This window comes from Kogia breviceps, chromosome 2 (assembly GCF_026419965.1).
Source record: "Kogia breviceps isolate mKogBre1 chromosome 2, mKogBre1 haplotype 1, whole genome shotgun sequence".
Lineage (NCBI taxonomy): Eukaryota > Metazoa > Chordata > Mammalia > Artiodactyla > Physeteridae > Kogia > Kogia breviceps.
Window position 1 is genome coordinate 104,645,920 of NC_081311.1, and position 26,112 is coordinate 104,672,031.

Sequence of the window (26,112 nt, forward strand, 5' to 3'; positions counted from 1 at the left end):
AGCTAGTTTCTTTTTGTTAATATCTAGGTAGAAATTTCATCCTGTTTCAGGGATGATTTTCTCCCCAACAGGTTTCTTTAAATGTCTTTGGTATCTGTAGTCATCATGACTAGATTTTGTTTTCTGTGGTATAGTTTGGGGAAATTACTTGATTTTTTTTTCATCTGAGACTGGTTTAAATTATGGTTAAAGGCTGGTTACTACATTCTATTAATTTCTTTGTTGCCTAAGTGAAGTGGTGTGTGTATACTGACGTGTATGTCATATTTTCAAGGTCAGAGGGAAGAAAGAGTTCTGCTAAAGTTTAGTTCTTGTATAACAACCCCAGTGGTCATTTAGGTAAGGAATTAAGTTTATTGAAGGAATACCAGTATGGTCTGCACTGTTCTCTCACTGGAGATTTCTTCTGTACCTGCTAAGATTTAGTACCAATAGATAAGACTTTTTGATTTGTCCTTGACTCTCACTACCGATGTCATCATACTCATTCCCTAAACCTAATTACCTTTAAATTTACAAGTACCAACACCTTACTTTCCCAGTACTGCTTTTAGGATGGTGACAGGGGAGCCAATCATGACAACAAGCCACTTAAGAATCTGCTGTGCCTTTTTTATGGTTACAATTTCCTTAATCCTAGTTAAGTGCTGATACTGAATTTTGGGGCTACTTTTACCAATTATTTGGAAGGAGGATGTGTTTTTAATGGTATATCGTAAATGCTTGAGGTTTACAATACAAATCTTTTCTGGGCCACATCTAAATATTTTCTTCACGAGAAAGTCATCTTACAAATATTTAACAAAGACAATGGAAATTATAGCAGGAGTAGACTGTAACTAATTAAATACAGTTGATTTACTTTAGGAAATAATGACCTGGAATACAGGTAATGGAACAGGTTTCTCAAGTCTGGCTTTATGATGAGAACCTACAGAACTTTCTTCTGATTAGACAAAGGCGCCACACTCTGCGGAGACTTTGACTCAGTAGGCACGCATGAGTAACAGATACTATAGTTCAGTAAACTAGACTTTTATTTAAAGGGAGGAAAAAAATCGAACACTGAAGTATCAAAGCATAAGCAATACTTACCAATACCGGAATTTTGAACCTAATGTAAAATAATGTGCAAAAAAATTCTTTTGAGGTGGAAGTGGTCTGTCCAAACGGAAGAATGTGTGATGTTCTACACATGCTTTCCACAAGTTTTTACATGCTCTGTAATTCACCATGTTAAATCCCAATAACGTTTCTCTAGATTCATGCTGTAATAAATGACAAAATGCAGAGAATATCATGGGAATGTCAGGATCTAATGCTCCATTTAATTGAGTTTTTAAAGGTAAATACTCTACCCTTACAAACACTAACTCTTCCTGTGTCTTTTTTGCTTATCCCATAAAAAAGCAGTAAAATTAATGGAAAGGTTTGCAAAATGTGGACCTCATTTGGTAATATTACAACTCATAGGAACTTTTATTTTAGAATACAGTTAGAAACAAATTTAAAAATTGATATATATCTATTTTCAAAACTTAGTAGCTATAATTATTTCAAAATACAATCCTGGCCCACAAATTAACCTTTAAGATACATCAACACACCTTTCAACAATATCTCTAAACTTATAAATCTGTCTAGATTGTAAATAAGTAAATAAAAACATTCAGCACTTCTGAACATTATTTTGAAATTCTTATTTTAAAATAAGTAGCAACACGGACTTCCCTGGTAGCGCAGTGGTTAAGAATCAGCCTGCCAATGAAGGGGACACGGGTTCGAGCCCTGGTCCGGAAAGATCCCACATGCCGTGGAGCAACTAAACCCGTGCGCCACAACTACTGAACCTGCGCTCTAGAGCCTGCGAGCCACAACTACTGAGCCCGCATGCCACATCTACTGAAGCCCATGTGCCTAGAGCCAGTGCTCTGCAAGAAGAGAGGCCAGGACAATGAGAAGCCCACGCACTGCAACAAAGAGTAGCCCCCTCTCGCCGCAACTAGAGAAAGCCCATGCACAGCAACAAAGACCCAACACAGCCAAACATAAATTAATTAATTAATTAAAAAGTTAAAATAAGTAGCAACAGAAGCATTTCTTTAAAAATTTGGCACAAATTACTATTTAAATAAATAGTTTCACGGAACTATCTATAGCAAGGCATACATGTCATAGGTGTACAGCTCTGATTTTCACACAGTGACTGCAACCAGGTCCAGAAATGGACCGTTAGCAGCACCTCTGAGTGTCCTTTGTCTTCCTGTCTACGAGATAACCTCTACACATGTGCCCACCTTCTGCCTTTTATGCCCACAGGTTAATCATGCTTGTTTCTCAACTTTACATACACGGACTCATACATGTATGTCTTTAGGTCTGACTTCTTTTGTTCAATATTATGTTTCTATATTCCTCCATGTAATTGTGAAGCAGTAATTGACTCATTTCATTCTACACACTATTCTCTCATGTGAATAAACCACAGTTTATTTACCTGTTTACTGTTGACAGACATTTAATGTTTCTAGTTTGGTGATGTAAAAACGTTGTTCCTATGTGTATTCCTGTATTTTGTCCGATGCGCGTAGGTGCGAATTTCTGTTGCTGGGCCGTAGAGGCCATGTGCTCCGCTCTAGCCGGTACCGCCCAGCAGTTTCCCGAAACGATCAGCCCAACAGACACCCCCTCTACCAGCAGTGTATGTGCCTCACACTCCCCAATCACTGGTCCCCATCTTTTTGTTCCACTATTCTGGTGGTTGTGTGAAATTGTCACATTCTGGTTATAACCTGTATTTCTCTGATGCTTAATTGAGGTTTAACAGCTTTTCATGTTACTGGCCATGGAGAGTTACTGGAGTGTCTGTTCAAGTCACTAGCGTACTTCTGGATTGGGCTGGATACACAACCAAGGACATAGATGGTGTGTGTGTATTATACACATATTCTGTGCTATCTGACTTTCTTAATCATGTCTTTTGATGAACATAGTTCTTAATTTTAACACAGTTCTAGTTATTGATCTTCTCCTTTAATGTTAGTTTCCCTTCTGCGTCCTATTAAAGCAATCTTTGCCTATCAAAAGGTCATGAAGATATCTTCCATGACTAAAATACAGTAAAATGCCCATGTATAAATATTAAACTGTGATGTTAGAAGATGATATGCTTAAAATATCACTTCTTGATCACCAGAGAATTCTTAACTATGTTTCACAGTTGCTTTGTATGCACTAACACTACCTCAGAGAATGGCTGTGAAGATTAAACAATATGAAAATGGTTGATATATTACCAGGCACACAGTTAAGACCTTAAGAAATGTTAGATACTATATTATTATTATTACTAACAACAATAGCACTATAATGGGAAGCAAACTGGAAAAGTTGACTTAAATACCGCCTCCTACCAATATAATTATCAAAGTGAAATGTTTGTTCTCTAGTTTCCGGATAGGATTTATTATATTTTATTCCTCTAAACTTTTATTGAAACATGTACAAGGATGTTCATTAACAGCATTAATCATAACAGCCACAGCGTGGAAATGGCAAAACTGCCCACTAACATAGTAAGAACGAATAAGTAGCGTGCGGAATATTCACGCAGTAGAATCCCACAGCGAAGGGGCACGCGGCCGCCATGCACAGCAACATGGAGGACTCTCACAACGTTCAGGGAAAGAAAGCAAAAATGAAAACAGTCTGTATGACTTTGTATTTTAAAATTCAAAACGAAGCAAACTAATCCACGATGATACAGATGAGAAGAATATTTACCTTTCGGGAGAGTCAATGAACTGCTAGTGGGCGTCAACTCCACTAGCAATAATACCAGCTTCCAGGGTGGTAGTAATGTTCTACATAATAACATTGTGTATTGTATACTTATCAAGCACTATACGTAATTTCTGTTGGTTTTATTTCAATAAAAACTCTCTTGAAATAAAACTTCTATGTTTTTTGAGTATAAATGATGAATCATAGTCGGTAGATCAATATCCTCTATAAAATACATTAGATTCAAATACATTTTAAGGTTTTGAATACATTTTATTTTATTATTTAGTTATTATGTATTTTTGATGTGGACCTCCCCCCCCCCCCCCCTTTTCTTTGCAGTACGCAGGCCTCTCACCGCTGTGGCCTCTCCCGTTGCGGAGCACAGGCTCCAGATGCGCAGGCTCAACAGCCATAGCTCACGGGCCCAGCTGCTCCGCGGCACGTGAGATCTTCCCGGACTGGGGCACGAACCTGTGTGCCCTGCATCGGCAGGCGGACTCTCAACCACTGCACCACCAGGGAAGCCCATGGACCATTTTTTTAAAAGTCTGTATTGAATTTGTTATAATATTGCTTCTATTTTATGTTTTGGTATTTTGGCCTCGAGGCATGTGGGATCTTAGCTCCCCAACCAGGGATCGACCCCGCACCCTCTGCACTGGAAGGCGAAGTCTTAACCACTGGACTGCCAGGGAAGTCCCTGAATACATTTTATACACATACAAACATCCTGAAATGTGCATTAATTTGTCAAGACTTCTAGTAATGTCAGTCAAAGGATAAGGTTAATTTAATTTGATGAAATAGATAATCATTTATAAGATGAAATTCTTTCCAACACTGTACTTTCTGTGATAACGTGTTATATTTAATACACAAAAAGGACATCACCAGTCCAACAAAGGGAGGAAATGTACTACACATTCACGAACTAGGAACAAAACTGAACGCTCAGAATCCCCCAAATGAAATGTACTCATATGTGAAAGGAAGTGCTGTAGATTTAGTTTAAAAAAAAAAAAAAGAAAAAGAAAAAGAAAAAGGACATATAAATGCTCAGTTACTGACCTCATGAATGGACCCTGGGAACGACAATGAACATCACAATTGAGATCAGTTTCTAAGTTCAAGAGATAGCAGAACAGATATCTAGAATAACTTCTGATCAGAACCTCAGAAACACTAGGGAAATACTTTGTCATAAAATGTGAATTAATTAATTAAGTAGGCAGTTATTAACAGTATTAATAACAAGTTTACTTGCACTAAAAGTGCTGTAATGAATGATGACATTTCTTAAAGGACTTAATTTATGTTAATAAGATCAACTCACCAATTCTTTTCTCAGTTGAATAAAAAACTGTTTGCACTTGAAAGAAATTTTTACAATCTTCAACCTGGATAAAGAGAATGAATTGGAGTATTTAAAATATTGAACAAAGATAAAAATATTAATCAAAAAAATTAAAAAATAATCTTTTAACTGTATGTTTAGTAATGTCTAAATATTTAATTATATATACATATATAAAGTACATAAAGAATCTAAAGTTTTTGGTGCTTCGTGAAAAAATAATTAGAATTTATATGCTCAACTGAGCTTAGTTTTATCAGAACATTTGCTGTAAACTATACATTTCCCAATTTTGTATCTAAAGAAATACATAAAAACACATATCACAAGTTAAAATTTTAAGAATACCAATAATATAGTTATTTACTCTTTAAAACTGCAAGTAGTTTTCTGCACGTTAAGAGCTTGGAAATCACCACTCCATCCTGGCAACAAGTAAAAAGCTCAACAGATTGAAAAATCCACAACTCTTCTTAAATACACAAGGAAGGGAAGAGCACAGGGCAAACTGCTACCGCCAAGTTTTGAGAGACCAACAGCTAAGTACAGGGAATCAGAGCTTCCCAGAGAAGATTCAGGAGCAGAAACTGCCAGAGGAAGCAGTGCCAGGGCAGGAAAACCTGAACTGTATTTTATGAGTTGTTGAAGGCTCAGTGTGGTGGTCAACCCTGAAGGGTTAAAAACCCGAAGAGGCCCCAGTCATAGGGCAGACCTCACGGTATTGTGAGATTTAGCTCTAGAAGCTCAAACAGATTCCGACAGTAAATACCAAAGAAAAGTACCCTCAGATTTCCGACAGGGAAAGAGAAAGAAACCATGCTGAACTAGGCCAGAGCACTCTGCTCTTAACAAGGCCTACCTTTAGGGGAAACTCGTTAACCAGAGCCTGACCTGGGGAAGGAAAACACCCAAGTCCAGCCCACTCTAGTCATCCTGTCCCAACCAAGGGGAGAGGAAAAAAAAAATGAGAAACACTGTGAAGCTCACAGTCTAGAGGCCTGGGCTCATTAAAACATTGAGAGTTAATCACAGGACTACAGAAAACCCTCCTCTGTTGACACCTCACCACCACATTACTAAGAGCCTATTTACAGTGTTCCTGTTACCAGGGTATCCTATCTGCCCATCAAGAAAAGATTACAAGGCATACCAAAAGGCAAAAAACACAATGCAAAGACAGAGTAAGCATCAGAACCAGATATGAGAGGAATGTGGGACTTATCAGACTGGGAGTTTAAAACAACTACGATTAACAGGCTAAGAGCTCCAAATGATACAGTAGAAAGCAAGAACAAACAACAGATGGGCAACATAAACACAGAAGTGAAAATCATAAAAAAGGACCCCATAATACAAAATTAATATGCAGAAACCTGTTCCACTTCTACACACTAACAACGAACCACCAGAGAGAGAAATTAAGGAAACAATACCATTGACCATCACATTAAAAAGAATAAAATAGCTGGGAATAAACCTACCTAAGGATGTAAAACCTGGAAAACTGTAAGACACTGATGAAAGAAACTGAAGAGGACACAAACAGATGCAAAGATACACTGTATTCTTGGATTGGAAGAATTAATATTGTTAAAATGACCATGCTACCCAAGGCAATCCATATATTCAATGCAATCCCTATCAAAATACCAATGGCATTTTTCACAGAACTAGAACAAATAATTTCAAAAGTTGTATGGAATAAATACATGTATATGTATAACTGAATCACTTTTCTGTACAGCTGAAACTATCACAATATTGCTAATCACCTATACTCCAAAATAAAATGAAAAGTTTTAAAAAAAATTTGTTTGGAAACACAAAAGACCCCGAATAATCAAACAATCTTGAGATATAACAGAGCTGGAGGAATCATGCTTCCTGACATCAAACTACAGTACAAAGCTACAGTAACCAAAACAGTCTGGTACTGGCATAGAAATAGACACATAAATCAGTGGAAGAGAATAGAGAGCCCAGAAATAAACCTATGCTCACATGGTCAATTAATCTATGACAAGAAGATAAGAATACACAATGGAGAAAAGATAGTCTCTTCAATAAATGGTGTTGGGAAAACTGGACGCTACATGCAGAAAAAATGAAAACTGGACAACTTTCTCACGCCATATACAAAAATAAATTCAAAATGGATTAAAGACTTAAATGTAATACCTGAAATCATAAAACTCCAAGAAGAAAACACAGACATTAACCTCTTTGACATTAGTCTTAGCAATATTTTTTGGATATGTCTCCTCAGATAAGGGCAGCAAAAGCAAAAATAAACAATGGGACTACATCAAATTAAAAGATTCTGCACAGTGAAGCAAACCAACAAAACAAAAAGGTAGCCTACCAAATGAGAGAAGATACTTGCAAATGATATATCCAATAAGGATTTGTTATCCAAGTATATAAAGAACTTTTTTATACAACTCAGTATCAAAAAACAAATTTGGGAGGGTGGGAGGGAGGGTGACGCAAGAGGGAAGAGATATGGGAACATATGTATATGTATAACTGATTCACTTTGCTGTAAAGGAGAAACTAACACACTATTGTAAAACAGTTACACTCCAATAAAGTTGTTAAAAAAACAAAAACAAATTTGATTAAAAAATGGGCAGAAGACCTGAATAGACATTTTTTACAAAGACATACACATGGTCAACAGGGACATTAAAAGTTGTTCAACATCATTAATTATCAGAGAAATGCAAATCAAAACTACAATGAGATACCACCTCACACCTGTCAGAATGGCTATTATCAAAAAGACAAGAAACAACAAGTGTTGACAAGGATGTGGAGAAAGGGGAATCTTTGTGCACTGTTGGTGGGAATGTGAATATGTGCAGCCACCATGGAAGACAGTATGGAGGGTCCTCAAAAATCTAAAACTAGAACTACCATATGATCCAGCAGTTCCACCTCTGGGTATGTATCCAAAGAAAATGAAAACACTAAATCAAAAAGATTTATGCACCCCTGTGTTCATTGCCACTGTTGCTTGTCTTTTTGGGTCTTACTTTCCTTTATCTTTGTGTCTTGTAATATTCTGCTGGCAACCACGTTTCACATATCGCATCACAGTGAGTGTAAGTATTTGTTTCCCATCTTCCCAGCTTCCTGTTACTTGGTAGTTTACTTGCACGGACTCTGTCTTCACCCTCAACCTCCAGTTTACACTTCTGCAGTTGCTCTTCAGAAAAGCACAGCTCTGGGTGTGCCCACAGGAACACTGAGATGACCAGGGGTACTAGTCACCCCATTCGCTCAAAAACCACACCCAGCTGGGAACTCCTCTAATTGCCAACACACTGCTCTATTATTTTCAGCAGTGCCCTGGGCCATGAATTCCTTCAGGAACGAATTCAGTGCCCTGGGCCATGAATTCCTTCAGGAACAAATTCAATCAGCTGTGACTGTTCCAAAGGAGCAGTCTCTGAGGCAGGCACTTGAGGCTATTTGCTCTACTATCCTGGTTTCTGTCTCTCCGGTCGTCTTTGGGTTTCCCAAGACAGTCCTTCTTAATTAGCCTGAGCTTTGCAGTGACTTAAGTTGTGATGCTTTGTTATTATACAGGAGCCCTGGTGATGTTTCAGTTAAGTCTGGGGCTGAGGAGGAACCCATCTTTAAATCTGTGATTAGGTCTCGGGTTTAGTGGTCTGGGCCCCTTGGCTGCACCCTTCAGTGCCCCTCAGCTCACCCCTCCCTAGCTGAAACAGGAAGTACAGAGAGGGCTGGAAATGGGTACTTCCCTTCCCCCACCTTGGTTAGGTTCTGGTAAAACCCATGTTGGTTAAGTACTGGTAAAACAGATTTCCTTGAGGGCAGATCTTTGTTAAGAAGAACGGAAAGCTCTGAGCATATTTCAAAATGGTTACTTTCCTGCTCAACTCCCATCCCCTGCCCTTCAAAGGCAAGTGGATTTTTCTCCAATCTTCACCCTGAGATCCTGGTGGGGTGCCTGGGAGTAAAACTCATGAGAACGAGGGGTCCTTCCTAAGTAAGTTAGTCCAAGCTAGTCTCTGCTCCATCTCCAGCAATCTGTCAATCACCCTGTCCGTACTCCTACCAGGGGCGGCTGTAGTGGTGGTTTCTAGTCCTGGTAAGTTGTCATGCCTTGTATTCACCTGTCTCTCCAGTTTTCAGAGCTGCAGTAAGTATGCCCTATGTCCTCAATTCTCTGAGGGATCTAAAAAGAGTTGTTGATTTTGAGTTTTTTCAGTTTTTTTCAGTTTTTTTTTTTCTTGTGAGGACAGGGGTGACAACTTCCAAAGTCTTTACCTGCTGGACTGGGAACCAGAATTCTCTCCTTCCCTTTTCAATTTACTAATGGTGTTTTTTGATGAGCATTAATTTTAATGAAGTCTAATTACAGAATCCAAGTAACCCACAATTCAATATTCAACATTTTAAAAGTATGAACTTGAACTGGATAATTTAGGGATAACCATATGTGGAAAGAAATAAGGGAATATATTTATTACACGGAGCGTGACTTTTTCTACACAGAGCTCTAATTTTGAGAGAAGAGGTAAGGGAGACGCTAGTGTTTCAGAAACTGAAAGACCCGTTTATTTTAAGCTCTGCTTCTATACTCATCATACTTGTTAACACTGGCCCAGTCACCTTCTCTGGCATTTCTCACTCCTTATCCATAAAAACAAAGCTAACAACACCCAAGTTGCAGGGTTATAAGGTACAGATAAAATGTATTAAAATCCATGAGTGATTTTTTCCTACCTTATTAATCTTATAAAACTATCAGCTCTAAAACTTCTACTTTTACTCAAAACTCTTTATTCATGTAGAAATTTGGTAATTCTGAGCTGTAATCATAATCAGTTTTTATCAAGTGATTTTTATGATTTCCTCAAGGAGACTTACACAACACTTTGCTAAAATATCCATTTAAGGGCAATGGCAATTCTATGAACACTAATTTGAATAAAGATGATGAGGCTGAAATGGTCCCTTATTCACATGTAGTATTAAGCAGTATGTTGCTCTTGTGAAAATAGATCCATACTTTAAGAACTAAAAGTAAACCATGTATTTGATGATTTTCACAGAACCTAATGATTGATTTTCTTTGGAAATCAATTGATATTGGATCTTAAATCATGGGAATGTGTGGTATATGTATAAATGTACTCCTAATGTTGTAGTATGTACTGCTATGAGTAGTTAGGATCAGAAGAAATTCTTATGTTCCAGGATGATGTAGATCTAGTAGCTTTCACAACTTTAAATCCCATCTATTCTAATTCTTGAAAATAAAAATTTTAAGGAATACTATATAGTATTTTCCAATCAATATCTTAAATGCTCACATTCTTTTTTTAACCTAACTTGTGTAATAAAGACTTATAAACATGAGTTCCATTTCTCAACATGAAACTACCTTCAAGAATATTTAATAATAAAATAATATACCAACATAATGGAATATATAAGATCCTTCACAAGCTGAATCTAATTTCTCTCCTAAGCAACATTATCTTAAATTCTTGTGCCCTTGCTTCTGTCCTCAGTGAAGATAACTGAAAAAAAAAAATCAAACCAAATATCCCATCATCTCCTCAACTTGCCACGTCCTTTCTTACTATTAGGCTCCTGCAAATGTTTGGTACCTTTGCCCCGAATTCCCTGACTGAACCCTCTCTCTATACACACATACCTGTTCCATACTTCCTCCTCACTGAAGAAATTTCTATTCATCCTTTAAAAACCATCTCAAATACCATAGGGCCATTACAATTTTCCCTAGTGAAATTATATCCTTGGTGTTTCCAAAGTAATTTGTCAAAAGCTCTTCTAGAATCCTTATTGTATAATCTTGAAAATACAGAAAAATTTGGATTATCATTTTAACATCACCTGAAAAGAATTTATTTCTGATTTTGACATTTATAGAAAATGTAAAATTAATAAAAAGTATTTTAACTGTCTTTAGTAAAATCAGAAAAGTATTAAAATTGAAGATGCACATTTACCATTATGAAAGTCAACAATTGTAACTAACTTTTCTGAAGCACTTAAGTTACACATTGTCTTATTATGTTTTGTAATTAATTTTTATGTGCCCACTTTTAGGCAAGGACTATGTCTTGAACTGTTTTGTATTCGCCTCTGAACATAACACAATTTGAATTATATAGGAAGAGCTTAAAAGATGTGAGATGAAACACTAAATGACCTTTGATTTTTCTTTTATGAGCTTTACAGAGGTATAATTTATATATAACATGAAATATTCCAATTTTAGGCAAACAAATCAATGAGTTTTGACAAATGTATTCAGCTGTGTAACTACCACCCACCCAAACCACCATGTAACAATTTCCATCACCTGAAAATGTTCCAATGGCAACCACGGGTCTGCTGTCTCTATACTGTGTGTTCTCAGGAATTTCATATAAACAGAAACAAAGAGTACGTTATCTTTTGTGTCAGGCTTCTTACACTTAGCATGATGTCTTGAGGGGAGGGTCACCCCTATTATTTAGTGTAAAACAGTTCATTTCTTGCACTGCTCAACAGTGTTCCACTGCAAGTGTAAACTACTTGTCCTTTCACCAACTGATGGACATCTGGAATTCTGTTTTGTGCTGTTATGAATAATACAGCTATGAACACAGTGTGCAAATCTTTATACAAACTTGTATTTTCATTTCTCTTGGGTAAATATCTAGGAATAGAATTGCCAGATTATATGGTAAATCTATGTTTAACCTCGAAGAAATACCAAACTGTTTTCCAAAGTTGGTCTACTAGTTTGCATTCCCACCAGCAATATATGAGATTTCTAGGTGCTCTGCTTCCTTGCCATTACTTGGTATTATCATTCTTTATTTTTATTTTTTTTATTTTTTGCGGTACACGGGCGTCTCACTGTTGTGGCCTCTCCCGTTGCGGAGCACAGGCTCCAGACGCGCAGGCCCAGCAGCCATGGCTCATGGGCCCAGCCGCTCCGCAGCACGTGGGATCTTCCCGGACCGGGGCACGAACCCGTGTCCCCTGCATCAGCAGGCGGACTCTCAACCACTGCGCCACCAGGGAAGCCCTATCATTCTTTTTAATTGGAACTACTGTAGTGGGTGAACAGTAATAGTTCACTGCGGTTTTAATCTGCGTTTCACTAACGACTGAGTATCTTTTTGTGTACTTATTTGCCATCTGTATGGTGGAAGTATCTATTCACATATTTTGCTTATTCTTTTTAATCAAGTTGTTTTATTACTGAGCTATTAGAGTCCTTTACATTTTTTTGATAAGTCCTTTACCAAATAAGTCCTTTATCAAATGTGTATTTTATAAAAGACTGTTTTTTGCCTTTTCATTTTCTTTACAGAAATGAATTATATTTATATTTTTTGCTCTCTTCTGGAGAGCAAAAATATCTAATTTTGATGAAGTTCATTTCATCAATTTTATATTTTGTATTTCATGTTTTCCTAGATAGTGACCTATTGGGGAAATTTATGTTTATTTTCTCAATGTAATTGTGGCAATTTTCTAAAATAATAGCTTCTGTCAGTTATCATATTTCTATTAGTATTATATAAGTGACTAACTACAAAAACCTATTAAATAATAATCAGAGATATTGAAAAATCTGGACCAATTCTTTTAGGAGATATAAAGAGAAACAGATTGATACAATATATTTCTTTTGTATTTGTTTCTTCCCCTAGAGAAAATCATTGTGTTTACTTTTAAAAACCCGAGTTACTTATATGATATTCACACAAGGGACATGTGATCAATATGATTTTTACAATTTTCAAGTTATCCCCTTAAAGGGAAATGTCAGATGCTACTTTTCCTTCCTCCTCACTCTGGGATACAGAAGTGATGGTGAGTGAGTCGCTGGACAATGAGGATAAGGACAGTAGAGCAATGACACAAAAGAAACATGAGTTTTAACCCCCACGAAGCCACCATACTTTCCTAGAACCAATTTAAACCACTGTAACAAGGGGCCTTTGTTGCAGCAACCATGCCCATGTTCCAACTAATAAACTAGCACCCACTGAATGCATTTAAGTGAAGTACTGTATTCAAAACAACTGGCACAGTGTGAGACGCAGAGTAAATATGACAATACTAGCTATTACACTACAGATTTAGAGACTGTCTAAGAGAAAAATTCAAAGAGTAGTATTTTCTTTAAACTAAGACAATTCTGAAACAAATAATTCAATTATTTTGGTATCTTCTGGTAGATTCCAAGTAAGTGGGACAAAGTTGTATGACAACATTAAATAGCTCAACAACCACTTTCTTTAATATGAATTGTATTTGGTAATATAATGGTAAAAGCAAAAGTACTGATGGAAGTTCTTACCATGGAAAGGTATTCATTCGTACTCTGTTCTTATAAATCAGAATTCCTCCTGACATCACTCCAATCATAATTTCATTGTTACCTTGATCCTTCAACAAAGAACAAAAAAAAAGAAAATGGCAAATCTAAAATAAACTGTTAAAGACATATTTTTAAAATATGATTAGTTGTTTTACACCGTGTGACATTTCATCAAAGGCAACAGTTAACTGAATAATATTTACAAACCCATATGGTAACTGTTACATCATAAAAATAAAGGACATACTTCAAATCAAACTTAAATGTTGCACTATTAAAATTTATTAATCTAAAGCAAAAATGATTTCAGGATTTCCCACAGTTTATAAATGGGACTGACTCTTTGATATAAAAAAAATCAAAGACCTTCTCATCTTATAGAACGATAAGTTAGTACCCATCTTTCCATTTCTAAAACTATTAAGGTCCAATTACTGTGTAAATATGGTGGTAGGATTGCAAAAGTGAATAAAACCTGGAGTTCAGCGTTTGGTGAAGGGCAACCTGTAATAAAATAATATTTCCAATATAATGAGAAGTTCTATAACAGACATAATACAACAAAAACATTATGGGAGTATAGAATGGGGACAATTGCTGGAGAGTTTGGAAGGCTCCTGGGAAGGAAATGTGAACTGTGCTTTGATGGGTGAGTTCTCATGCTGACCGATCCAACGTGAACAGCTGACCTGCACTATTAAGAGAATGAGTGGAATTAAAACGTTTCTCAGCTGCTAATCTGTCTTGAAATAGCTCTGCTTCTTGGCTTGAAACATACTACAGGCAAACTAATATAGCAATGATGCTTTTATCCCTAGCATTTATGTGATCAGAAGATAGAACTAATTGATGAAAATATAATCAAGATTTTGTAATTGTCTCCCTAGGGAAAAACCTTTAAAATGTAGTTTCAATAATTTCTAATTAAATGAAATATTTCTAAATTAGCCTGTTAGGTAAGCTAACACGTAGTAAGTGGCCAAACACAGCAGTGTATGTCAATTTGTCTGGCTGCCCCTTTTCTTTTGCAATAACCAGCACCACTGCACACTATTATCAGAGTCTAAATCACCGTTTAAAGGACACCCGTCAGAAGCATGAATCAAGACGGCAGGCCCAGCCGCACAGACGGCGACTGAACACACACTCGGTTACTCCTCCTGCCCCCAATCTCACAGAACACCAGAGAAGATATATGAAAACAGAGAAAATCCCTAACATTTGAAAGCAATCCGTAACACCGAAAGGTATATAATCAGTGGACCAGACATTTCGAGGAGTCTGTGAAGACAAAGTGGATAAGATCAGATTTATGGAGAGAAAATAATTCCAGAAAACCAAAGCCCAGGGGGACCCTCAAATTACCGTCAGGATGATCAGGTAGGGAGCAGGAAAGATAATTGGCTCCTACCAACCCTACAATCTAGACTGAGCTACAGGACACAGAAGCGTGTGCACCCTGTCTAAAAGTGTGGAGCAAATGTGGATACTGGGGACAGGAATACAGTGATCCCCAGAAGGGATGGAGAACCCGAAACTGAAAAAAGCAAACTACAGGCACATTCTACCTGGCAGTTCCTTCCTTCCCTCCTCCAGCACCTAAAAGAGGCCGTGGTAAAGACAAACATCATGCGTGACCAAGCGAACTAGGAATCACAAATACAAAAGAAGTACACAACCAAGGACCACCAAGCACCTGAGAAGATCCAATGCCATTAAAGAGATATACAAAACTCAATAAATACGTAAAGCAGTCAGGCTGCTCTGTTGGTAGAAAAACGTTAAAAAACACTGCAGGGATATTGAGGAATTCAAATTCTCAAGTTATAGCTATCTAGACTGAAGTGTCAGTTCCCAAGGTATTGCCAGAGTTGGGCAAGAGAATGCAAGAAAATAAGTATTATGTCCTTTATGGATACAAATGCTATTAATTCCAGTGTACAGAAAAACAAACGCTGACCACCTTATTTTATGCTTTTCTTATCACTTATTAGTATCTAATATAATGCTATACATTGACTTGTTTAATCTGTTTATTTTTTCTCTTCTTCACTAGAATCTATGTAGCAACGTGCAGGGCCTTTGTTTTGAGCCCTTTCAGGTTCTTAGATGTAGAAAGGCCTACCCATTTGTGGAATGAATGGACCTCTATTATCTGTAGGAAAATATCCCTGCTGTTTAGCTTGGCAGTGAAACGGCCACCCCATCCCATTTCATTTCCCCCTTTATAATTGGTAAAAACCTGCTTCCCATCAGGCCATTCCACGTGTTTTGTGTACCCAGAATTACATGTTTTAATTAATGCTGTTCTCATCTCTTCATGTCTCTCTGATGAATCAAATCAAACCTAACCAAACAAACAAAAAGAAAGACCAAATTATAGCATCCAGGAAGGCACGCTGGGCGATGAAGCCACAGAAGAACAAGGCAGGAAGGGGCTATGACTGGGACAGTGTATAAAAAGCGTTTCTGGAATGGCCGGCTAAAGCCTACTGCTGACCTGCGTACTATTTACAAAGATGTTCACCAAGATATACACGCGGGTATATGTGCTTTATTTTACAACATGTTAAAAAACAGCAATGTAAACAGCATGAGATTTCGGAGGACTATGAACGGATATTCTAATATTCTCTACCCATGCCTCAACTGTCCATTCACGCTGCCCTGCAGTGCCCTCCCCTCCTTTCTGGTGGAGACCACGGTTCTACTCTCCACTAAGTCGCTAGGACCACTTAACCATTCTAGTCTCTCTGCAGTCACATGGTAAGAATACAATAATAACACAAAGCCACTAAAATTTTCCATTTAGTATCTTCAGACCACAGTTGAGCTCAAGTAACTGAAACTGCAGAAACAGAAACCATGGATAAGGGAGGACCACTGTATATTCTTCTAGGTCTTTGTTTATATATACAAAATATAAATATGTAGTATTTATAACCACACAATTTCTTTAATCAACAAAAACTGGGAAATATTATTGCATAATTTTTCTTTTGCACTTAGCATTTTGTAGATATCTTTTCATATCAATATATATACCTCTAACTCATCAGTTTTAACTCCTGCATATTATTCCAAAATATGGATTTATCACAGTTTCTTAACCATTTCTGTTGATTCATTTAGAGATTTCTAAATTTTTAATATTACAAACAATGCTGTAATAAAAATCCTTGAACACATAATTTAAAACACCTCTATAGGCTTCCCTAGTGGCGCAGTGGTGGAGAGTCCGCCTGCCGATGCAGGGGACACGGGTTCGTGCCCCGGTCCAGGAAGATCCCACATGCCACGGAGCGGCTGGACCCGTGAGCCATGGCCGCTGAGCCTGCGCGTCTGGAGCCTGTGCTCCACAACGGGAGAGGCCACAACAGTGAGAGGCCCGTATACCACAAAAAACAAAAAACAAAAAAAAACACACCTCTATAAAAAGGGTGGAGTCTGAGAAATGGAAGTGGTCAAATATTATATTCATATTAATATTTGCATTCCAAAGGGGTTATACCAAGTTATACTTCAACATGCTCATGTCTGTTTTTCCTGTATTTCTACTTATATGTTTTTAAAAATTACTCTAGGGCTTCCCTGGTGGCGCAGTGGTTGAGAGTCCGCCTGCCGATGCAGGGGACACGGGTTTGTGCCCCGGTCTGGGAAGATCCCACATGCCGCGGAGCAGCTGGGCCCATGAGTCATGGCCGCTGAGCCTGCGCGTCCGGAGCCTGCGCTCTGCAACGGGAGAGGCCACAGCAGTGAGAGGCCCACGTGTTGCAAAAAATAAAATAAAATAAACAATAAATAAAAATAAATTACTCTATTGTGGGAACTCTTTATAAAATATGAATACTAAAAAACTTTCTGTAATATATGTTGAAATTGTTTTCACTTTTAGCTTTATGATTTTCCCCTATATATATCATTAGTTTAAAATTATTATGTCTGTATATTTTTCATGTAGTTAGGTATAAAGTTAGCCATAATACACACTCATTAATAATTAAAAAAATATTTCTGTGTGCCCTATATAGGTCTAACAGTGTATGTGCTCTCAAATTATTCAATGAAAGTGAATACACGTAATGACCTACTGATACTTTCATAAAGATACAAAAGAATCAAAAAGGGGAAAGAGAAAAAACACAAAAAGCTATGTCTAGACAGGTCCTGATGAGTAAAAGCACATAGCAGAATATGGAAAATCACTGTGTGATCTGAATATTTTAGGGTGACACAGATGAAATCATATATCTAGCTCTATTGTACAGAAGAGATTCTTTTCTGTTTCAAGGGATTATATTTTTAAATTATTTGATTATTCGAACAAATATGTCCAAAAGTCCTCAAATATATGCAGGTTAAAAACAAGGTTTTCGAAGAACCTTAAAACAGAAACAGATACCATATGATTAAATTAGTTAACTTCTCTGTGTCTCATTTTCCTCATCTGGAAAGTAAGGATGATAATACTCTTGCTTTACAGGGCTGTTTTAAGGATTCAATGAGATTAAATATACATAAGCCCTAAGAAGTGTTGTCAGGCACATAGTAAATGCTATAAAGGTGTTTCCTGTGATTATTATCTGTAACCTGTACAGTAAAATCTCTCAAAATTACTGTTCGCACAGTCTTTCTTGAATACTCACTAATCAATCAGCCTTTGGCCGTCACTATAGCTCCAAAATTGCTATTATAAAGTCAAGACTGGTAATATTACAATAACTTCCACATTTCTAATCCAATTCTCATCTGACATAGTTGACCACGCCTGATTCACTTGGCTTCAAAGACACACAAGTGTCTGACAGAAAGAAAGGCGTTCTTTCTGAAAGGCATTCTTTCTATCTAAATGGCTATTTCTTCCTCATCTAACCTTTAAAATGTGAAGTGTTCCAGCTCTGAGGACCTCCAATCTTCAATTGCTACTAGCTATGTTCCTTCAGTGCTCCCGTGTCACGGCTTTAAATATTATCTGTAAGCTGACAATTCCCAAATGTATGGCTCTAGTCCAGACCTCGCCTCTGAACTCCAGTTCCATATACTGAATTGCCTGCCTTCCTTCATTTCGATTGATAAAAGTCTTCTAAAATTGCATGTCCCAAGACTAGCTCCTGACCCACCCTCTCAAATCTGCTTCTCTCTGATTGTTACAAATTACTGAAGTTACTCCATCCTTCTAGTTGTTCAGGCCAAAAATGTTAGAATCATTCCTTGAATCCTTTTTCTCTCACACCCTAGAGCCAATATATCAGTCAGTGCTGTCACTTCCATATTCAAAATACATGCAGAGTGGGTAACTTCCCTGGCGGTCCAGTGGTTAGGACTCCACACTTCCACTGCAGGGGCCCAGGTTCGATCCCTGGTCAGGGAACTAAGATCCCACGAGACATACGACGTGGTCAAAAAAAAGAGTTAAAAAAAATGTAAATCACACCATGTCTTTTATCTCCTCAAACCCTCCTCTGGCCTTGCTTATAATTAAAAGCCAAAGTCTGTAAAATTCTTCTAAAGCCCTGGTCCACCTGGACCTTGTCAATACGCTCCACTCCAGCTCACTGTACCAGCCATACTGGTCTCTTTGCTGTTCCTTGAGGTGCAAAGCACACTATTTCATGGCCTTTTATTGCCATTTCTTCTGCTTAGAACATTCTCCCCATGGATATCTGCAGGACTCCCCCACGTCTGTTCACCTTCTCAGTAAGGCCTTCTCTGATATCCCATTTTTGATCGTCTCACTCCCCTTTTTCACCTTAATTTTTCTCCACAGCATCTATCACAATCTGATACATTACCTTTTAATTAATCATAAGAAAACTGAGTAGAATATACAGTAAAATGCACAAATCTTAAGTGTACAACTCAAAATTTTACAACATGCATAACTTGAGTATATACACTTACATGTAACCACCACAAACCAACATACACATTTTTCCAAATCCCAAAAGGCTCCCTCAGGAGCCTCCCAGCTAGTAACACCCCTGCAGAGGGAACTGCTGTTCTGACTTCTTCTGCTGATATAGACTGGTATTTTGCCTATTCTTGAACTTTACTTCCATGGAATCACACACTATGTACTCTAAGGTACTCAATTATTCGTTTATAGTCTGTCTTGCCCACTGGAATGCAAGCTTCATGAGGATAGGATTTTATCTACTCACTGCTGTATCCATGGTGTCTATAAACAGGACTTGCAACATAGAAGGTGCTCAATAAACGTTCACTGAATGAATAAATGAATAATCAAAATAGCATCATTAAGCTTTCCTTTTCTTGAAACTTTGAAGGGCAAAAGTTATTTTTCAGTAGAATTATCTTCATCATTATTACAAACACCTATGGAAATAAGATATTCACAATTAAGCCCAAAACTTGGGTAGAACTGTTTTAGGGTCAATTTAGAGTATCCTTCCTATACCTAACCAAAAACCTAAGGCCACACCTTCTGTGATTACATTTACATCTAGATAACCACGAATCAGTTTCTTAGGAAAACAAAGAGTTTATATCATGCTAACTTCTTTATAAAACAGAGATTAAACTTGAAGATCTATGGTATAGATATAGCTCTATTATGCTATTTTATTCCACTCTTACAGTGTAATAAATATTGACTGATTTTCTAGTAAAGATGATAGGAATTTAGTGAGCCCTCAAGCCATTCATTTAACAAGTTACTTAGGCCAACAATTACTCCTGATAGTGCTTCTTCCATTTTTAGGGGTCAGAAATTCTTTATAAATATTTAAATTTAGCTCCCACAATGTTCCTTGGCATTAATTTAATATGTTCAAATTATTTTATATTTTCAAGATTAATTTGATATCCGTTATTTTATCAATTGATCCTAACCACAAACTTAGGGGTAACTAATTATTATTCTTTCTAGGTGAGTCTGAGAGCAGTACACAGAGGCTGTTGGGTAGAAATAATGATAGTATCTGTACCCACGGCTTGTTTAGAAGTAGATTTCTTAATTTCCAAATACTTGGAGGATTTTTAAAGTCATCATTTTGTTATTGTTTTTAGCTTAAATGTACCATGAACAGAAATTATATTCTGCATATTTAAAAATAATCTGCACTCCAAACCTGTCGGATACAGTATTCTACATACAGTTTGCTACGTTGCTGAAATCTATATTATGCTGATTTTTAAAATGTCTGTTCCATCAGTGATTGAATAAGGGGTATGAGAATCTATCACTTTCTTTTGCTCTGTGACATTGTTAAGAGAACAAAAGGGCAAAACAAAGAGTGGGGAAAATATCTGCAAATCACATATCCAACAAAAAAAGTATATCTAGAATATATAAAGAGTTCTCAAAACACAAGAGTAAAAAAAAGAAAAGAACAAATTAAATAATGGGGAAAACACCTGAACAGACATTCATCAAAGAAAAGATATGATACCCAACATCATTAGTCATTAGGGAAATGCAAGGCAAAACCATGATGAGATAAAACACACCTATCAGAAAAGCTTAAAAAGAAACAAAACAAAACAGCAGCCCACATGCTAAAAGGATGTAAAACAATTGGAACTTGTAAAGATGCTGGTGGGGATGCAAGGTGGCTCAGTCAGAGTCTAGACGACAATTCCGTAATTTCATATAAAGCTAAGTATACACTTGTTAGATGACCCAGAAATCCCACTTTCGGATTTTTACCCTACAGAAATGAGAACTTAAATTCACACAAAAACCTATAAACGAATGTTCGCAGTAGGCCTATGAATAACAAAACAAAACAAAACAAAAAATACTGGAAACAACCCAGATGTCCTCCAGTGGGTGAGTGGAGAAACAAGCCATGGTACAGCCACATAACTGAACACAATTCAACAATAAAAGGCATGAACTACTGAACGACACAGTTCCTTGGATAAATCCCAAATGCGTTACCATAAGTAAAAGAAGCCAGTCTCAAAAGGTTACATACTGCAGGATTCCATTTATAAGACATTTTGGAAAAGACAAACTATGGAGTCAGGGAACAGACCAGGCTTGCCAGAAACCGAGGGTAAGTAGGAGGCTGGACTACAAAGGGGCAGCACGAGCCAGTGTAATTTTTTTGTGGGGGAGGGGGTGGCGGTGATGGAACTGCTGTTTCTGTTTGTGGTTACATGAACCTACACATGTGTTAAAACTCATACAACTGAACACCAGGAAAAAAATCCATTTACGATGTTATTGTGAGAAACAAATATTCCCACGCTCCCTGCCCTCATATCTTTTTTTTTTCCTTTTTATCCTGAAACTGTCCTTCATTCTTTACTTTTCTACAGTTTCCTTTTCCCTTATTCATATAATCTTTCAGGCGTACTAAATGTTTTTGTTTTTTCAAATAGGCCATGTTCTCTCTTGATTTCAGGTCTTCCTTCATCCTGATGGCTCTATGGTGAAAACTACTCCCTTGGCTAATTCTTATTAATTTTTCTGGCTTTAGTAAATTACTTCTAAGAAGTCTTCCCTACCCTCTGCTCCCAGGCTGGATTAGAAGTTCCTGCCACAGGGTCCCATGGCATTCTGTACTTGCCCCTTCATATTCTCAAATACTTAACTGTTCATACATGCTCTAATTCTTTCCCCTCGCTATCTTGTGAGCTCCAGGAGGGCAGGGATAAGCGATGTTTTGTTCACTGAGTCATTCTCAGTGCCAACACTGTGCGAGGCACATAACAGATGCACTGCTATGACCGTTCGAAGACTTATTTGCATCTTGCAGACTGCTATAAATAACTTAGTTCTACTCTCATTTTTTCAACCTACATTCTGGAGGCAGAGAGAAAAGATCTTACCTTGCTCTTCAAAATAAAATATTATTTCAAACATACTTTTGCTTGTGATATTCAACTAAAACTTAAGTATTTTCTTTATGTGTCCTCTCCCCTCTACCTTTTGTCCTTTTTGTTCCTGAGGCTACAAAACTTCCCTTCATGTTCACTGAACATTTGCACACTTTCTGAAGTTCTCCACATCCACATATAGCAGAAACACCTTTTCTTAGCTGGGTTATTTTGTGGGTGTTTTTTTTTTGTCTGTACAGTATATTTAAAATTTAAATTCCTTTAATTTGGCACTCTACATTTATGTCTTTCTGAGAAAGAGTTTTATAATCTAATAATTTAAACAACAAAAAAAATAACTTAGACAAATCAATAAATAATGATATGGTTAATTATGTATGAGATCCAGCCATGTCACTTGTTAAAAAAAGTAAAGTCTAACATTCTTTGTATTATATTGACAGCAGTCAATGATAACAGATAGCAGTCTAAACCACCTTTAGAAAACTGTTTACCACTAAAATGACTCATTTTAGTGGTCTTTTTTACTGTTAACCATAGTCTAGTGTACATATTTAAAGTTCCATTTGTTTTAAACTGAATTATAATAAAAACAAAATCTAGTGACCACTATGTTACCTTTGGAGAATCATGTTCAAAAGTAATAGCCCACAAAGAGGGAGGGAGGGTGAAGGGTCCATTCTAAAGAACACCGGAAGTTCAAGGGGGATTTAAACATTTTAAATGGAACGAGACAGACATCCAAGTCACAAATGCTCAGAATTACCAGATCCAGTCATGTGAGTATGTCTGTTGCATCTAGCAACAAAAAAGTACTTGTAATTTTTTATGCCTTTGTTTATTTCTCCATTTTATTTTCTAGTAATTCATTTTTATTATATTTTTCGGAAGCATCATTCCATGAGAGACTGAGGGGAAAACTGGTCTTTCATCACAGGTAGTTTCAGTTTTTAAAAGGAATGGGTCTGCATATGTTTATATGTTAAAATAAATTAAAAATAACTATCTAAGGAAAACTTAACTCCCTTTCAGGCTGGGATCCATATTAAGCTTAGTAGTTTGTCCCAAGAAAATATAAAACCCATCACCAATTAAACTGATGTTTACCTATAATTCCACTTTTCATTAGGTATAGAGAATAGCTGTACTTCAGGTACTTCTAAAGGAATATAACCTCTTGATGAAACAATCATGAGAAGGAATCTAGGTGAAGAGCCACACAAATGAAGGATAGTCACTCACAAATATGCTTATGGCAGGAGGATAACAGTCTTTTGGAAGCAGCAAACTGACACAATGAAAAAGAAGTCAGGGAGGGTGGGGGGGTGGTGAACTGGGTGACTGGAATCGACATATATACAACTAATATGTATAAAACAGACAACTAATTAGAACCCACTGCATAAAAAAATAAATTAAATAAATTAAATAAACTAAATAAAAGCTTAATCTCCTCCAAAAAAATAAATAAATAAAAGTTAGGGTGTTGTACAGGAAAAGCCAGTGATTATAGAATTCCAACCTAACAAAGGCATGGGGGGGCAACCAAAATATGTAAATACAATTGATTTTGTGTTTTATAAATAAAAATTTATAATGATGTTACTAAATGATGAAAAGAGTGTAGTAACACAGGCCTCAGTGAGGTTAAAGCATCTTTTATGATAATGATTTTCATAAAACTTAAAAATACAAATTACTTTTCCTGTAACAGTTTTTTTAAATTTGTTTTTCAAATTAATTAATTAATTTATTTATTTTTGGCTGCACTGGGTCTCTGTTGCTGTGCACACGCTTTCTCTAGTTGTGGCGAGCAGGGGCTACCCTACTCTTTGTTGCGGTGTGCAGGCTTCTCATTGCGGTGGCTTCTCTTGTTGGGAGCACGGGCCCTAGGGGCACAGGCTTCAGTAGTTGCAGCTCGCAGGCTCTAGAGCGTAGGCTCAGTAGTTGTGGCGCACAGGCTTAGTTGCTCTGCGGCATGTGGGATCTTCCTAGACCAGGGCTCAAACCCGTGTCCCCTGAATTGGCAGGCAGATTCTTAACCACTGCACCACCAGGGAAGCCCACTGTAACAGTTTTTATTTTGCAAAATAAAAATTCTAAAGGTACTGTCTCTTATGGTCAGCAAAAATTATCCTTATAACATACTACCTTGAAGAAAAATAACATGAAAAATCCACTTCAACCACTGTTCTTGTCAGGTATTGAATCTTAAGTGACTGTAACTGTGAAAATACTTATATTCAGAGGAAATTTTCAGTCCGACTATGCTGGCAGCACTCACTGTTCCATTTGCTGCCTAATCCTGTCACGGCATAAAAAATTTTTTTTTGCTGAATAATGGTGCCTAACTCAACAATATCAAAATGCATTTTCTTCACTTACCCTTGCATAGTGGAATTCAACTCCATAGAGTTCTAAGGTACGTGCTGTGTTCAGGTAATTAAATTCTGCTTCTGCAGGAGATAAGCCTCTATAAAAACATCATTAGGTTAAAAATTATAATAATCACAAATATGACCAAATTACAGAAAGGTTATTTATCTAGAAAATTTTCAGCATTCTGATTAAATATTTTACAAAACACCATGCACGAGTTCTGTTCAGTAACATCTAACATCTAACTTTTCAGGAGGGTACGTTTTCAGTAACACAAATTATTATTTTGTAGAATATTTTCTTATTTTCCAGAAACACAAGAATGCACCAGCTTTTTAAAGTTCTAAGCTATACTTATGGGTGTTATTACAAAGCCACTCTCAGACTTAACTTAAAATAAATATTCTTCAAAATGTGGTCTACACTCCATATGTGCATTTTAATCACACAGGGTGCTTCTGACACATGCAGTCTCTGGGGCGAGCTCTGGAGCAGGGCTTCTCAGGGTGTGATGCACAGACAGGTGTTGACTCATAACAAGAACAGAAATTGAGTGTCACAGCCTTTTGTAGCACTTTGGCAGAGTAATTTTATGTCTGTTGCATCTAACAACAAAAAAGTACTTGTAATTTGTTATGCCTTTGTTTATTTCTCCATTTTATTTTTCTAGTAATTCATTTTTATTATATTTTTCAGAAGCATCGTTCCAAGAGAGACTGAGGAGAAAACCGGTCTTTCATTACAGGTAGTTTCAGATGTACTTTTCTATAGAAACTGATATAGAATAAATGGGTCCAAATTGTTTATATTTAAGAAATATTCCAGGTGATTCTTATGAACACAAGTTTGAGGACTGCTACTGTAAATGCAAAGCCTTTAAAAAGGCTATATTATATGTAGTTCTAACAACCTTGGTTATCTGATATTATCAGGCTACAGCAGAGCAAAAGCAACAAATTAAAAATGCAAAGATATCACCCTTCATTCATGAATGATATCAGGGAGCAAGCAGCCAGCCAATGTATGTTCATAAAAATGGGATTCCTCAAAAAAAGGAGATATACTTCAGTTTTCCACAAAATTCAATTAAGTTAAATAAATACTCTACTTTCTTCCCCACCCTCCTGCGTTATAAACTGGATGATTCTATTTTTTCTTTCTTTAAAAATTTGCAGAACCATATCTTTAAAGCAAATAGAAATACATAATAAATACCTTGTGAAATGTACAAACTTTTTCCTGACAGAACAGACTTGTCATTATTGGTAAATTTTTTTAAAAATCCGGTTTATCTTCAAACCCTTGGTTCAGATATGCAATGTGTAGAACTTTCATAATAAATGGCATTTGCTTTTAGACCAAAATAGCCCCCATACCACACAAAGCCAGTCTGTTAAAATTC

General features: G+C 36.8%; 1 protein-coding gene across 5 annotated transcripts in view; it reads right to left on the reverse strand.

Moving 5' to 3' along the window:
• Nucleotides 1-26,112, reverse strand: part of PTPN4 (protein tyrosine phosphatase non-receptor type 4) — a 198,307-nt gene that overhangs the window by 79,903 nt on the left and 92,292 nt on the right. For all 5 annotated transcript variants that reach the window (XR_010839098.1, XM_067025896.1, XM_059054910.2 and 2 more), the window contains exons 9-12: nt 24,717-24,804; nt 13,503-13,591; nt 5,120-5,183; nt 1,096-1,268 (exon numbers count right to left, since the gene is read on the reverse strand). Coding sequence is in view for 4 of the 5 variants with exons in the window: in XM_067025896.1 (XP_066881997.1) it covers nt 1,096-1,268; nt 5,120-5,183; nt 13,503-13,591; nt 24,717-24,804 (414 nt within the window). In the remaining variant the exon portion in view is untranslated. The remainder of the gene's footprint in view (nt 1-1,095; nt 1,269-5,119; nt 5,184-13,502; nt 13,592-24,716; nt 24,805-26,112) is intronic.